The sequence below is a fragment of the Limulus polyphemus genome, unplaced genomic scaffold, assembly GCF_000517525.1.
Source record: "Limulus polyphemus unplaced genomic scaffold, Limulus_polyphemus-2.1.2 Scaffold3156, whole genome shotgun sequence".
Classification (NCBI taxonomy): domain Eukaryota; kingdom Metazoa; phylum Arthropoda; class Merostomata; order Xiphosura; family Limulidae; genus Limulus; species Limulus polyphemus.
The window spans coordinates 4,390-17,101 of record NW_013668766.1 but is presented as its reverse complement, the minus strand read 5'-3'; the positions used below and the strand labels follow the sequence as shown (position 1 = coordinate 17,101).

At 33.7% G+C, this 12,712-nt stretch overlaps 1 protein-coding gene across 1 annotated transcript; it reads right to left on the bottom strand.

Moving 5' to 3' along the window:
- Positions 1–1,619: 1,619 nt before the first annotated feature.
- Positions 1,620–8,741, bottom strand: LOC106468768. The gene is made up of 2 exons (XM_013929209.2): positions 7,375–8,741; positions 1,620–3,552 (listed from the first exon to the last, which is right to left on the bottom strand). Exons 1-2 carry the CDS (start codon positions 8,609–8,611, stop codon positions 1,778–1,780), a joined length of 3,012 nt encoding a protein of 1,003 aa, XP_013784663.1. The 5' UTR covers positions 8,612–8,741; the 3' UTR covers positions 1,620–1,777.
- Between the last annotated feature and the right edge of the window lie 3,971 nt (positions 8,742–12,712).

Below are 12,712 nucleotides of genomic sequence, written 5' to 3'. Positions count from 1 at the left end.
TAAGCACAAGGCTATACAATGGACTAGCGTTGTAAGTCCACAGAAATTAATGTGGTTCAATAAAACTGGAGTGCTGGGCTAAATCATAATAAATACATCTCAGTCGAAAGTACCTACCAGAAACCCACAATTTCGGGGATATTCCTATAATTTCAAATTTGGCATCCTGGAATTGATAAACATTTAGCCAAAAAAAAACCACCCTATATTCCTCTCCATATATCTTAAAGCAAAGCTTAATTTGAGTTAAAAATACATTGTTCCTGAGTCATTCGTAAACAACACATTCAGAAGTTCCCGTTGAATTGGTCAAAATGATTTCAGTGTTCGAAATTAAAATGACTTTATCTCAGTTAAGCCTGTTTTTCTGCCTGTGAAAGAGGTTTTTAGTCTACTTTTAAAATGTTTTTAAGAGCGTCAGATACTAAAAGTAAATTTAAAACAACTAAAGAACCACTAAAACATCATTTATTTTACTTCTTGAACTCATGTTTCAAATATCTTTATTAATCATATTTGCAGAATGTATTAAAAAGAAAATGGAAACATAAGAGGTTTGAGTTTAGGATTACTTTTATCAGAACATGCTTAAAATGAAATTCCTCATATTACTCGTAAGTTACATCTGTACTGCGTAAGGAAGGCTAGCCGGTAAGTAGATATTTTACTCAATACCAAATTTTACCATTTTCTTTAATTACAAGAGTATTCCCATATTTGTGGTATTGCAGAAATACTGATCCCAATTTTTGATTTGCAGATAGGCCTGTTATTTATGATTTTTATAAAAGCTTTTGTCCCAACTAGTTGGAAGGATGGCCAACACACTTCCCATTGACTAATCGCTTCCTTCCCATGTAATAATTTTGCAAACCTCAGTAGGTCAAGATGTCGCCTATGAAGGAAGGAAAGTTTAAACAAGCTACTTATTTATTTTTGGTCAAGTGTTATAAATAAATTCAGTCCAAATAAACCAGTAATCGGAGATATCGCCACTCTCTACGTCAGTCCTAATAAACCATTAATTGGAGATATCTTGGAGATGCCAAGGAAAGCCGAGAGGTGTCGAGCACCAACCCTGAAATTTAATTGCCTCCCCTAAAATTTTCACTAAACAAATCTAATAAAAGATAAATCTCTTGAAACACAATGTCTTCAATTATTAAGCAATCTTACACAAGACAACCCCACTCATTAAAACATTACCCAATCTCTAGTTACCTCTTACGGTTATCAATTTATCGTCCATAAAAAAAATTATTATCCTTAAAAAAAACCTTCGCCTCCCAAGCCCACCTGCCACACCTTCGCCTCCTCACTTTCAAAATCCTGTTGTCGGTAGTGTGAAAACCTCTACATATCTTTTTGTTACATGCTAATGGATACACATATGGCTTATACTTTCAAGATATATAATTGTATTTATAATAATTCCTGTAATGATTTGTTTAATTCAGCACTTAAAGGAAGCAGTTAAACAAATTTAATAGCTGGATATCAACTTAAAGAGACGTTATATAATGCACGTTGATTGTTTTAAATACAGAAAAAAGGCTTTATGCGTTGAATATCCTACGTTCACAGCTAAACATTGATAATATAAAAGTAAATAAAAAATATCCATAGTTCCACATTAGTTTAATACTGTAAATATACATACTTTTAAGTGAAAGAGAAGACGAAAGTCCAGTACTAAGAAAGTGCAGAATTACATACAGTTCAACAAAATTTCTGGATTCAACATCTTTGCCGTTTAAGCATTGCAATTCAATGTTTATTACATTTTTATAGAAGTGTCGTTAACAGAATAGGTCCCAGAGCGTTTTTTCAGTTTAATTTGTTTGGATACTTTTTCTTTTTCCTTGTCAGTATGTCTTGATTTTTTTCTTTTTTTGCAAACCACAATTACAATTATGATTAAAATTATTATCATGATAATTAACACGATGAGTCCAATCAAGAGAGAGCGTGGTAAAATGCCTCCAGAGTCGTCTATGCTGTTACTCATGAGAAACATAGTACAGTTTCTGTATTCACCCCATATTGCATGGTCAATCACTAGGCATATTGTGTACAATTCTCCTGGCTTAAGTTTTTTTATCGAAAAGGAGCCTACGGTGCAGTTCATTCCTTTTCTTTCAAGAACAACCTCTGAATTCATTAAGACCATCAATTGAAGACTGCAGAGATCTGGCGATTCATACTGGTAAAGATTCCACGAAATTAAAAGTGAATTAAACTTTGTGTCTTGTAAGGCAGTTGAAAGCCCATAGTTGAAACCTTGCGCTCTTTCACCATCTGTAGTATTATGTTGTTTAACTGGAGTAGTTGTTGAGGAACTTGGACTAGAAGTTATTGATGTAGTATCGTGCTCTAATGTGTTTATGATAATACCTTCAGTGGCAGTGTTGACTATAGGTGCCTGACTGGTACTTTCATCACTGACTAAAGATGCCCGGGTTGTGTCCACGTATTGTGTCTTAGTATTGAAATCAGGTGTTTGGGTGATGTTATCATAAAAATTAGTCTCACTAGGGTCTACAGGCGGTTGAGTGGCATGAATGTAAATACTAGTGTTGTTGAAGACTCTAGGAGTTTTAGCTTCAGTAGCGACTTTAGGTAGTTGAGTCATGTTAGTGTAAGTACTATTGTCAGTGAAGACTACAAATGACTCCGTGGTGTCAATAAGGTTATTGATTTTAGTAGTGACTACAGGTAGTACAGTTGTATCCACGAAGTTACTAGTTTCAGTAGTGGTTTCGGGTGAGTGAATGGTGTTCACGTTAGTACTAGTATGAATAGAGACTCGAGATGACTCAGTTGTATCCATAAAAGCACTAGTTTCAGAAGTAATACCAGAGGACTTGCTTGTGTCAACGAAAGTGCTAGTTGCAGTATTGATTTCGGAAAAGTGGTTGGTGCCGACGTAGGTAGCAGTGTTAATGGTAATTCCAACTGATTGTGTTGTATTCATTGAACTGGAAGGGAATACAGTTGTTATTTCGAGCCTAGGAATGAGATTAGTACAGTTTTTGACCACTGTACTGGTTTTATCCAGAATTATAAAGCAAACTTCATATTCAACATCTTCGTGCATATCCAGAAGTGTTACTGATTGAGAACCAGAATTATCAAGTGACGGACATGTTAAAGGTAACTTTTGTTCGAATGACATGCCGCCTACATTCTTGTACGTCAGCATACACCTGTATGACGCAATATGTGCGCTGCCGAGCACCATCCATGTTAACGGTAGCTCCTTATTTTTTACTTCAAAGTCTGTACTTAACAAAATAATCTTTAAAGTTGTTTGCAATGAAGCTGTTGTTCGCCATGAAGTGATTGAATGTGTTACCACAGAAGGCTGCAGCGTAGGACTCTGACAGGTGATGCTGGTATTGCCACAATTCATAGAATCGAAGTCTATCTCAATCAGGTTCTTTCCTAGTAAAGGTGAAGGTACAGCACATTCTCCAGCATCAGTTATTTCAGGTATTGTTTTTAAGAGCAGGACAAATTCATTTAATGCACAGTCACAGATAAACGGATTACCTATAGAAAGATCAAGAACAGCTACAATTTCAACACAAGTACATGCCTTCCATGTAATTAAAACAGCTAAATGTTACGATAAAAATGATTAAGTTTAATATTTGAAGAAATTATTAACATATTACTTTATCTTTTTTCTCAGTTGTTATGAAATATTACCATATGTTTTACACTGAAAGTTAAAACCTAAAATAAGATACCACACCTATGTATATTTTGTATATTAAAATAACTTTGTCTAGGTATTCGTATTTGACAATCTTCAACGTTTACTGTTGAAATATTATCACTCTAACTTGATAGATTAATATTATATTATTTTTGACACAACTTGACAGTTATATTTAAAGTATTATTACTGTCATATGACATGTAAAGTTGAGTAATAAGTAAGATTACAATCACATTGTTTCAGAGTTGTATATTTTGCTATTGATTGATTAAGCAAAGATAAATGTATGTATTAAGTCGTCAAGAAATTAATGTTTTGGAACACTTTCATCCCCCCCCCCCCATAAAACGTACATCACATATAATAGTTAAACCGCCTAAACGTCACGTTAGCGTAGCCTGTATAATGTGTAGTATAGTGATGGCACACAACGAAACACACATTCGGCATGTAATACTGTTTGAATACAAAAAGGGAAACAACGCCTCTGTAGCCACAAAGAATATCAAATAATTTTATGGAAATGTTTTGGACGTTCTTAAGTGTCAACGATGGTACAGCAAATTTCTTTCAGGTAACTTTAGCCTTAAAAACTGTGATGGCAGGAGCCGACATGTTGAAATTGATATTGATGCTCTCAAGACGCTTGTTGAGTCTAACCCAATGCAACACATTCGTGAAATGGTCCTGAAATTGTATGTCTCTCATGAATAAGTATGTAAATATCTAAGGAATATGGAAAACTCCATAAAGAAGGTGTTTGGGTGCCTCTCGAACTCTCCGATGATCATCGTGTCCAATGTGCGAACGTTGCTTTGTCTCTTCTGGCGCGTAATGTGCGTGAACCATTTTTGGACAGAACTGTCACCGATGATGAAAAATGGATTCCATATGCGAATATTAAACGCCAAAACAATGGCTCAGTCCTAGACAAAAGCCACTTCCGACCCCCAAACCTGGACTCTATCCGCAGAAAGTGATGCTTTGTATTTGGTGGGACATCAAAGAAGTAATTCATTTCGAACTCCTCAATCCACAGCGAACTGTCAATGCAGAGATCTATAGTCAGCAACTGGAACGTTTAAATCAAGCCCTTCATCAGAAACGCCTTTCACTCGTCAATCGGAAATGTGTTTTTCTTCTCCACGACAATGCACGTCCACATATGGAACGTTTTATGCAACACGGGATAATGGAGCTGGGTTAGGAAGTTCTCTCCCACCCACCATATTCTCCAGATATGGCACCATCAGATTACCATCTTTTTGATTCGCTGCAACACCATCTTAATGAGAAAACGTATGCAAATGTGGAGGGTGTTAAAGAGGACATCGACATGTTTTTTGCTTCAAAGCCAAGTGATTTCTTTAATCGGGACATTAACAACCTAATTGTAAGATGGAAAAGCATCATTAATAAGAACAGAGACTACTTCATTTAATATATATAAGTTGTTCGAGTTTTTTCATCTAAAAAAGCAACATTAATTTTTTGACGACCTAATAGTTATAGTAATTTAACATTAAACTATAAACTGCTTTTATTATTAGCGTTACTAGCAGACACATCCGTTTCTCTGACGGTAATTCAGCAATGTAAAAGAGGTACGAAAAGTGGTCATGTCAGAAGTGAGACACACAAAAAGTTAATTGTTGGATATTTGCTTTTATTTTAATATGTCACCCGAATGTACATTATAATAAGATTAAGTCGTACTCTTAGCAATTAGTCATTTGCTCTTAGCTTGTGACGAACGTTCTTATGAACATTAATTCATTTCGAACTCCTAAATCCATAAGCATAGCCAAAATGGCGTATATTATAATAAAATATGATAAGCTAAACATTAAAATATGTTTTATAATATTACATTTCACCGGTTAAACCCTAACGATACCATTACTTGGCACTTAAATATTAATGTAGAAAATCAGAAGCCATTGATCTAATACTTAGTTTCAATTAAAGGCAACGCTGAAATAATTATCTCTTGTTATTAATATATATCAATGGTAGTTTTTTAATTTTACTCTTTAGACGTGTTAATTTGTGTTTATATCTGAAGTTTTAATATTAAGTAAAAGTTATGATTAACTGAAAATGAAATGTAAGATTTATGTAGAATTGATAGCTAAATGTTAAGCTACCACTATTAATAATTATTATTTGATAACTAATTGTTAAACTGTGCTCATTGATAACACACATTGTTCTAGTAACGTATATTTGTTATAACTTGATAGGTGCGTGTTAAATCATATTTACAATTTAAAAAAAATACCTTGTTGTTGATTGTTTGACAACTAAATGTAAAACTATTTCTGTTTCTAAAAGTACTAAGTTGTAATCATTGTTAACTAAGAGGTGAATATTAAACCATATTTAAAATTATTAAGCAGTTTACTCTTGACTATGCATATTACCAAAATGTTCATATACCGTACACTATCGGCGGGTTCATGAACCGCAATCAATTTCGCGAATAAGTAATTTATAAAAAAATGTGGTTCAAAAGTGATCGAGTTTAAGCTATTTTGAAGAAAGCTTGACGACAAAGTGTTAGGTTATGTTCATGATATATGGACAAAAACATGTCAGGCTACATTAATAATTATACGAGAGCAAAATTATTTACACATATATCAATATTTCAGAGTTAAATGTTTGTTTGTTTTTATTTTGAGCAAAGCTACTCTAGAGCTGTCTGCGCTAGCCGTCCCTGATTTAGCAGACTAGAGGGAAGGCAGCTAGTCAACAGTACCCGCCATCAACTCTTGGGCTACTCTTTTACCAACGAATAGTGAAACTAGCCTTCACTTTATAATGTCCCTTCGGCTGAAAGGGTCAGCACGTTCGATGAACGAGTTTCGAACCCGCGACCTTCAGATTGCGAGTCGATCATCTTAATCATTAGTCCATGCCAGGTCTACATGATAGAGATGTAATGTGGTTAGTGCAGGAGATATTAGCTCCAAGAAAATTTTAATTATGCATTAGACGAGAATTATAAAGTAGAATGCTGGAAAGAATGCAAATGCCATTTGAGATAGCAAACAAACATTTAACTAAAGTAGCTTTGGTCCTATAAGAGTGAAGTCAACTGTCAATATTCGATCAGAAAAGAGTAAATGAAGAGATAGCGATAAGTCCTGTTGGCTAGCTACCTTTCCTCTAGCCCATCAGTTCAAAATTAGAGACGGCTATGCGGAGATAGCTTTTTGTGTATTTTAGCAGAAAAAAACTTACTTGTGGTAAATATGTTTTATACTTTTGTCAGAAGCAGTTTTTTTTAATAATTTGTGTATAAAGCTCACCTAAAGCTATTGCTTTCTACTTAACAGTATCCATATGAGTTTACTTTGTGTACTGTTTATCTATTTTTTTTATTTTCTTGTCAAACACTATTTTTATTCGATTAAAAAAAAAGCATTGCAACATCTAGGACACGCAAATTTCTCACCATTTTTCTTCAATATTTTGCAGTAGGTCTACTTTCATTCTGATACAGTTCAAGGCCTATTCCTCGTCAACTAACATCAGATACTACTTTTGAAATATATATATAGCGTTACTGAAATAGGTTTAGAAGAAAAGACATAAACGTTAAATTTTCATTACTTTATCTCCTATTGATTTTTGAAACATCTTACCTTTTAGGCTGATTGTTACTATGTTGTAACTTTGTGTGAAAGCTCCGGCCTCCACGTTTGAAAGCCTGTTGTCATTAAGATTTATTATCTCCAAGTTGAGAAGGTCTACAGTATGTTCACAAGTCAACTTTTCTAGTTGATTGTTATTTATCAACAGGCTACTTAGAGACGTAAGGTTATAGAATGCTGTAATTGGCAAACTCTGAATTTGGTTATTACCTAGATCTAATGTTATCAGATTCCAGAGGTGTGTGAAGGCATTGTTTGAGATCGTTTTTATCCTATTATTAATCAGAACTAATATCTGGAGTTGGACAAGTTTTGATAAAGCATTTGTTGTGATTTCTTCCAGATCGTTGTCGGTTAAATATATTTCACGCAGGTTTGGCATTCCACTGAAAGTATTTTCATTCAGTTGTCCTTTTAAGTTGTTGTTCTGCATTGAAATCATACGAATACTCGAAGACTCAGCCGTCATATTCGCTAGTGAATAAATTAGATTTTCATCTAGGTAAACATCAGCAAGATCCTGCAAGTTAATAAAAACATCAGTAGACAGGCTTATTAATTTATTCATGTCTAAATACAAATGTTTGAGATTTTGTAAGCCTATAAAATTGTCTTTGTAAAGAACTGTGATATTGTTGTGATCCAAATATAGCTCTTTTAGGTCATTCAAATACTGAAAAGTCCTTGCGGCAATAGAGTGTATCATGTTCGAATTGAGATATAATAGCTCCAGGAGTGGCATCCCAGCGAAATCTTGGGCTTCTAGACTCACAATCAAGTTGTTTGATAAATCTAATTCACGAAGATTAAATAAAACTTTGAGGGAACTCGATGGAACATGGACGAACATATTATTTCGAAGACTAAGACTTTCTAGAACTTTACTGACCCCAAAGAAAACATCACTTGGCAGAGTTGAAATATTTTGAGTCGTAATGGTAAGTAATATAATAATGTAGTTTTCAAACATTCGAGATGGAATGGCTTCCAAGCCAGTTATGTCGATAACTAATGTTTTTATTTGACCTTTTGTTACTGATTTTAAAAAATCTGTAATATCAGTAATAGTTGACGTACTGTTGTCCTTTTCAGAGCCTGAGCAGTTAATAACAACAGGGATATTATTTTTGCACTTGCAGATAATATTTAACGTTTTCAGATCAGGAGGACAGGATCGAGATGAGGAACACGAAAAACAGCACAACAACAACAGTAGAGTAAACAACATTTTTAAGGTTACAAGTACAAGTATACTAGACGATAAAATATCAAAACACGACAACTTTTATATGCTTCTTCATGTAAAGTAACTGTGCCACTACATGTTGAAAACACTTGATCGTTCCTTTCAATGGTAAACAGCATTGACAGACATATCTCTTGACACCAGACACTGAGGAGCGGTCTTACATTTCCGTTCTATAAATCCCCTAGCAATAATTGGAAGAAACGATTAGCTTATCTCTGTTCACTGACGTCTGAGCGTGATAGACAATATTTCCTTTTCCACAAAACAAATAGGGCGTGATTCGTAAAACAAAATAATACTATACTACCAGTTGAAGATGCATGACACATTTCTTTCTTGGGTTGGTATTTAGCATTTGTACGCAACTGTTATTTACAAAACTTTTGTTTATCAGATTTCTCCTCGTCCAACATAGTAACAAGAGTGCTGTATTAATGCTCTTTCCTACTTAAAAATATATACATTAAAACGCGATTTTAAATATGTTTATATATAGATACATATGCATATTTTTCTGAGGTTTTGTCTTAAGGTTAAAATGCACCTATTTATTTTAAAAATTTTATGCAAATTGCTATTTCTAATTGATCATTTTATTTCTTAGCAAATCTGTTTTATTGTCATGCATTCCTTTTCTATTATTTTAATGCATTTTTTTTATGAATTACCTAAAAGAAAAAAATCATCTCAATCATGGTTTTAATGGCTTATCTATATCTACATACATGTTTTTACACTTACATCTTTTCCTGTCATTTGTGCGGATGGATGCTACTGATTATGCAGATGGGCGAAACAAAAATGATAGAAAATTATCTTATGAGCTCTTTTTTCCTATATTTAGTGTGAAGTATGTTAGTTTTCTACCTAACTTTGGGCGAAGAGCCTGGTGATTTCTTTTTTAAAAATAATTGTTGCCTAAAATCATACATATTTAATCAGTTACGTATCACATAGTTTAAACTAAAGATAGAGTCTGGATCAAGTTATTATTTGACAAAAGCAAGATGTAAGCAATAAATTCGTTAAAAAATAGGTCATTACAAGAAGAAGAAACCAGGTACATGTGTGATTCATGTGCATTATGCAGAAAAGCAGATTGTGATTATGAAGTAACTCACAAAATAGACAAAAACACTCTAAGGTAAATGCATTAAACAGGATTAGAGTATGAAACTCGATCAATAACTTATCAAAGTAGACAGTTAGGAAAAGTGGAAATATATTGCTCAGTAACCGAAAAGAGTGCATGGTGTTAAAACATTCTATTGTTATCTATATGGGGAAATTCGTCATAACTACAGATCAGACACCCCTTATGGTGGTTAATGACATTAAAAGGTCCATCATCTAGGATAGCCAGGTGGTCATTGCTATTAAAAGATTATGATTATGAAGCAATACATATAACAGATAGAAAATGCTCTAAGGTGAATGCAGGATTAGAGTAGGCAACTCAATCAATAACTCAAAACAGATGATTAACAAAATTAAGGAAGTGAAGAAAGACAGTGATGATGACTTTGAAATACTTTGGGGTTTGAATCATGCTACTAATGTACAAAAGTAAGATGTAACGGTAAATTCATTAAATTGAGGCGTATTATACAGTAAAGCAGAATGCACAGGAGACATCACAGGTATATCACAGATAGCAGTATCAGAAAGCTTAAGAAACAAAGTAATGAGTACATACTATTATACTATATTTGTGGCACCTTTAGTATTTGCAAAGGCATATAGCATAAGATCCTTTTCAGGACATGATGAAAGATGTTAAGAACTTTTGTGAATCATGCATTGAATGTTAAAAACATAACGTTAGTCTTCATTAATAGAATGCTCCTTTACAGAGAATGCCAAGCATAACCGCCCCATATCAGATGGTAACCATATTTTAGGCTCATTGCCCATTTAATATTGAAGAAATAAATACATATTAGTCATTTCAGACTATTTAACCAAATTTTCAGAAGCAATGTGTTTACTAAATCAGAAAGCAAAAATTATGGCGATAGAACTTGTAAATCAAGTTTTAGTACAACATGGAATACCACAGTATCTGTTGACAGATAGAAGTACAACTTTAATTTCAAAGATATTGAAGAAATTTTCAAACTATTACGTGTAAAGAAAATAGAGATAATCTCATACTATCCAGCTGCTAATGGACTAGTTAAAAGATTCAACAGAACGTTTTTAAACATGTCGTCAGAATGTTGTGAATCTAATCAGAATACATGGAATGAGCAGGTCCCATTGTTATTATCTTATAGAAGTGCACTCAATAAAGTCCTTTCTTCTTATTACCTGATAGATTTGATTTGGCTTTGAATTTCGCGGAAAGCTACACGAGGGTTATCTGTGTTAGCCGTCCCTAATTCAGTGGTGATAGACTAGAGGGAAGGCAGCTAGTCAACATCACCCACCGCCAATTCTTGGGATACTTTTTAACCAATGAATAGTGGGATTGACCGTCACATTATAACGCTCCCACGGCTAAAAGGGTGAGTATGTTTGGTGATGAAGCTTGGAACCCGCGACCCTCAGATTGCGAGTCGATCGCCTTAACAACCAGGTCGTTGAATTATTATAGAGATGTAGTATGGTTAGTATTAGAGATATTGGCTCCAAGAAAATTTAATTGTGCATTAGACAAGGATTATAAAGCAGAAATATTGCAAATAATGCAAACAAAATTTGATATATTTGTTATATACATATAACTAAGGCAGCCCAAAGTAGGGAAAACAGTTAAATAAAAAAGCAAAAATTATTGTGATTAAGCTAGCAGATGAGGTCGTATTATATATCCTCTCATTAAAAAACAACAACATTAAGGATCTATATAAATTATTGAAAGGCTCTTTAGGGTGATCAAATAAACAAGCCTAGTGAATTTTATAATACAAGAGATATACGGTAAACATACACAGTTGTTACACACTAACAGGTTAATGAAAGCTAGAGAAACTAAACCATTTAAGTTGGAAAAATTACCCCGGAGCAAGACCTAATTAACTAAATGAACTCCAAAACAGAAATGAAAGACAAAGTAATAAAAACCGAAGACAAAACAGAGGGTAATGTACTATAACGACATGTTTCACTAGGTAGTAACATAGTTATTGACACTGAAGTCATAACATTAGAAACAGATCAAGCAAACAGAGTACAAGCACCAGCGAAAGTTCCCCACAAACAGTATAGCTGAACCCACTAGCATAGACGTTCAATGTCCGCCACTAACAACAGATGTTTGTAAAAGTGAAACTACAGCAATGCAACTAACTCCAAGAACTCATGGTTATAACTAAAGTCATGATAACTAGTGAAAAACAACGTTGAATACCAGTTTCCACCACCAGAAGATCAAGACAAGCTAGTTTCGACTCACGTGTGATTAGATACACGACCAGAGATAATATCAGTATGGTAAAAGAAGAAAATTAAGCAATAGGTTGTGTCTGTGCATTATCGTAGAAGAGTTGTGTAGTACATTCAATAAGTTATTTAAGATAATTCACTATTAATAATTAATAACAAAGTTTGTTTGCTTGCTTGTTGTTGAGCATAAAAGAAAACAAATGGGCAATAATTCATGCTCTAGTACATCAGAAATAAATACACAAAGTGGGAGTAAAAATGTAAATTTTTAAGGCAAGAATTCAAAACAACCTACAACATTAGATTTCAAAGTAGAAAATGGAATAAAATTAGCCAGAATTGTCGAAGCCCTCAGTATAACAACTGCTACGAAACTGAGTTCAAACCATTATCTCTTAGCAAATTAGAAAAAGTGCTAGACGAAATTGAGAGGAGAATATCGCTACATTTTCAGTTTGTCCTATTTATACATAAGGACTAAATTTACATGTATTATACATGGGCAGATACAAAGACTGCAGCTGTTGAAAATCATATAAAAATATTTATACATAAATATCTTTAAAATCAACAGGTAGATTGTTCAAACTTTACAAGATAATTCCCTTACCAGTAGAAGTGAATAACTGTACAAATTGAAACACAAAAAATAGCTATTTTGGTTGATTAACAAATGTATTGTTACGTCTCCGG

Bases quoted from the DNA above. Each gene is read 5' to 3' on its own strand.
- LOC106468768 (XM_013929209.2), bottom strand. From the start codon at position 8,611: ATGTTGTTTACTCTACTGTTGTTGTTGTGCTGTTTTTCGTGTTCCTCA. The intron at 3,553-7,374 runs GTAAGATGTTTC...ATCTTTCTATAG, and splicing joins AGTAACAATCAGCCTAAAAG to GTAATCCGTTTATCTGTGAC.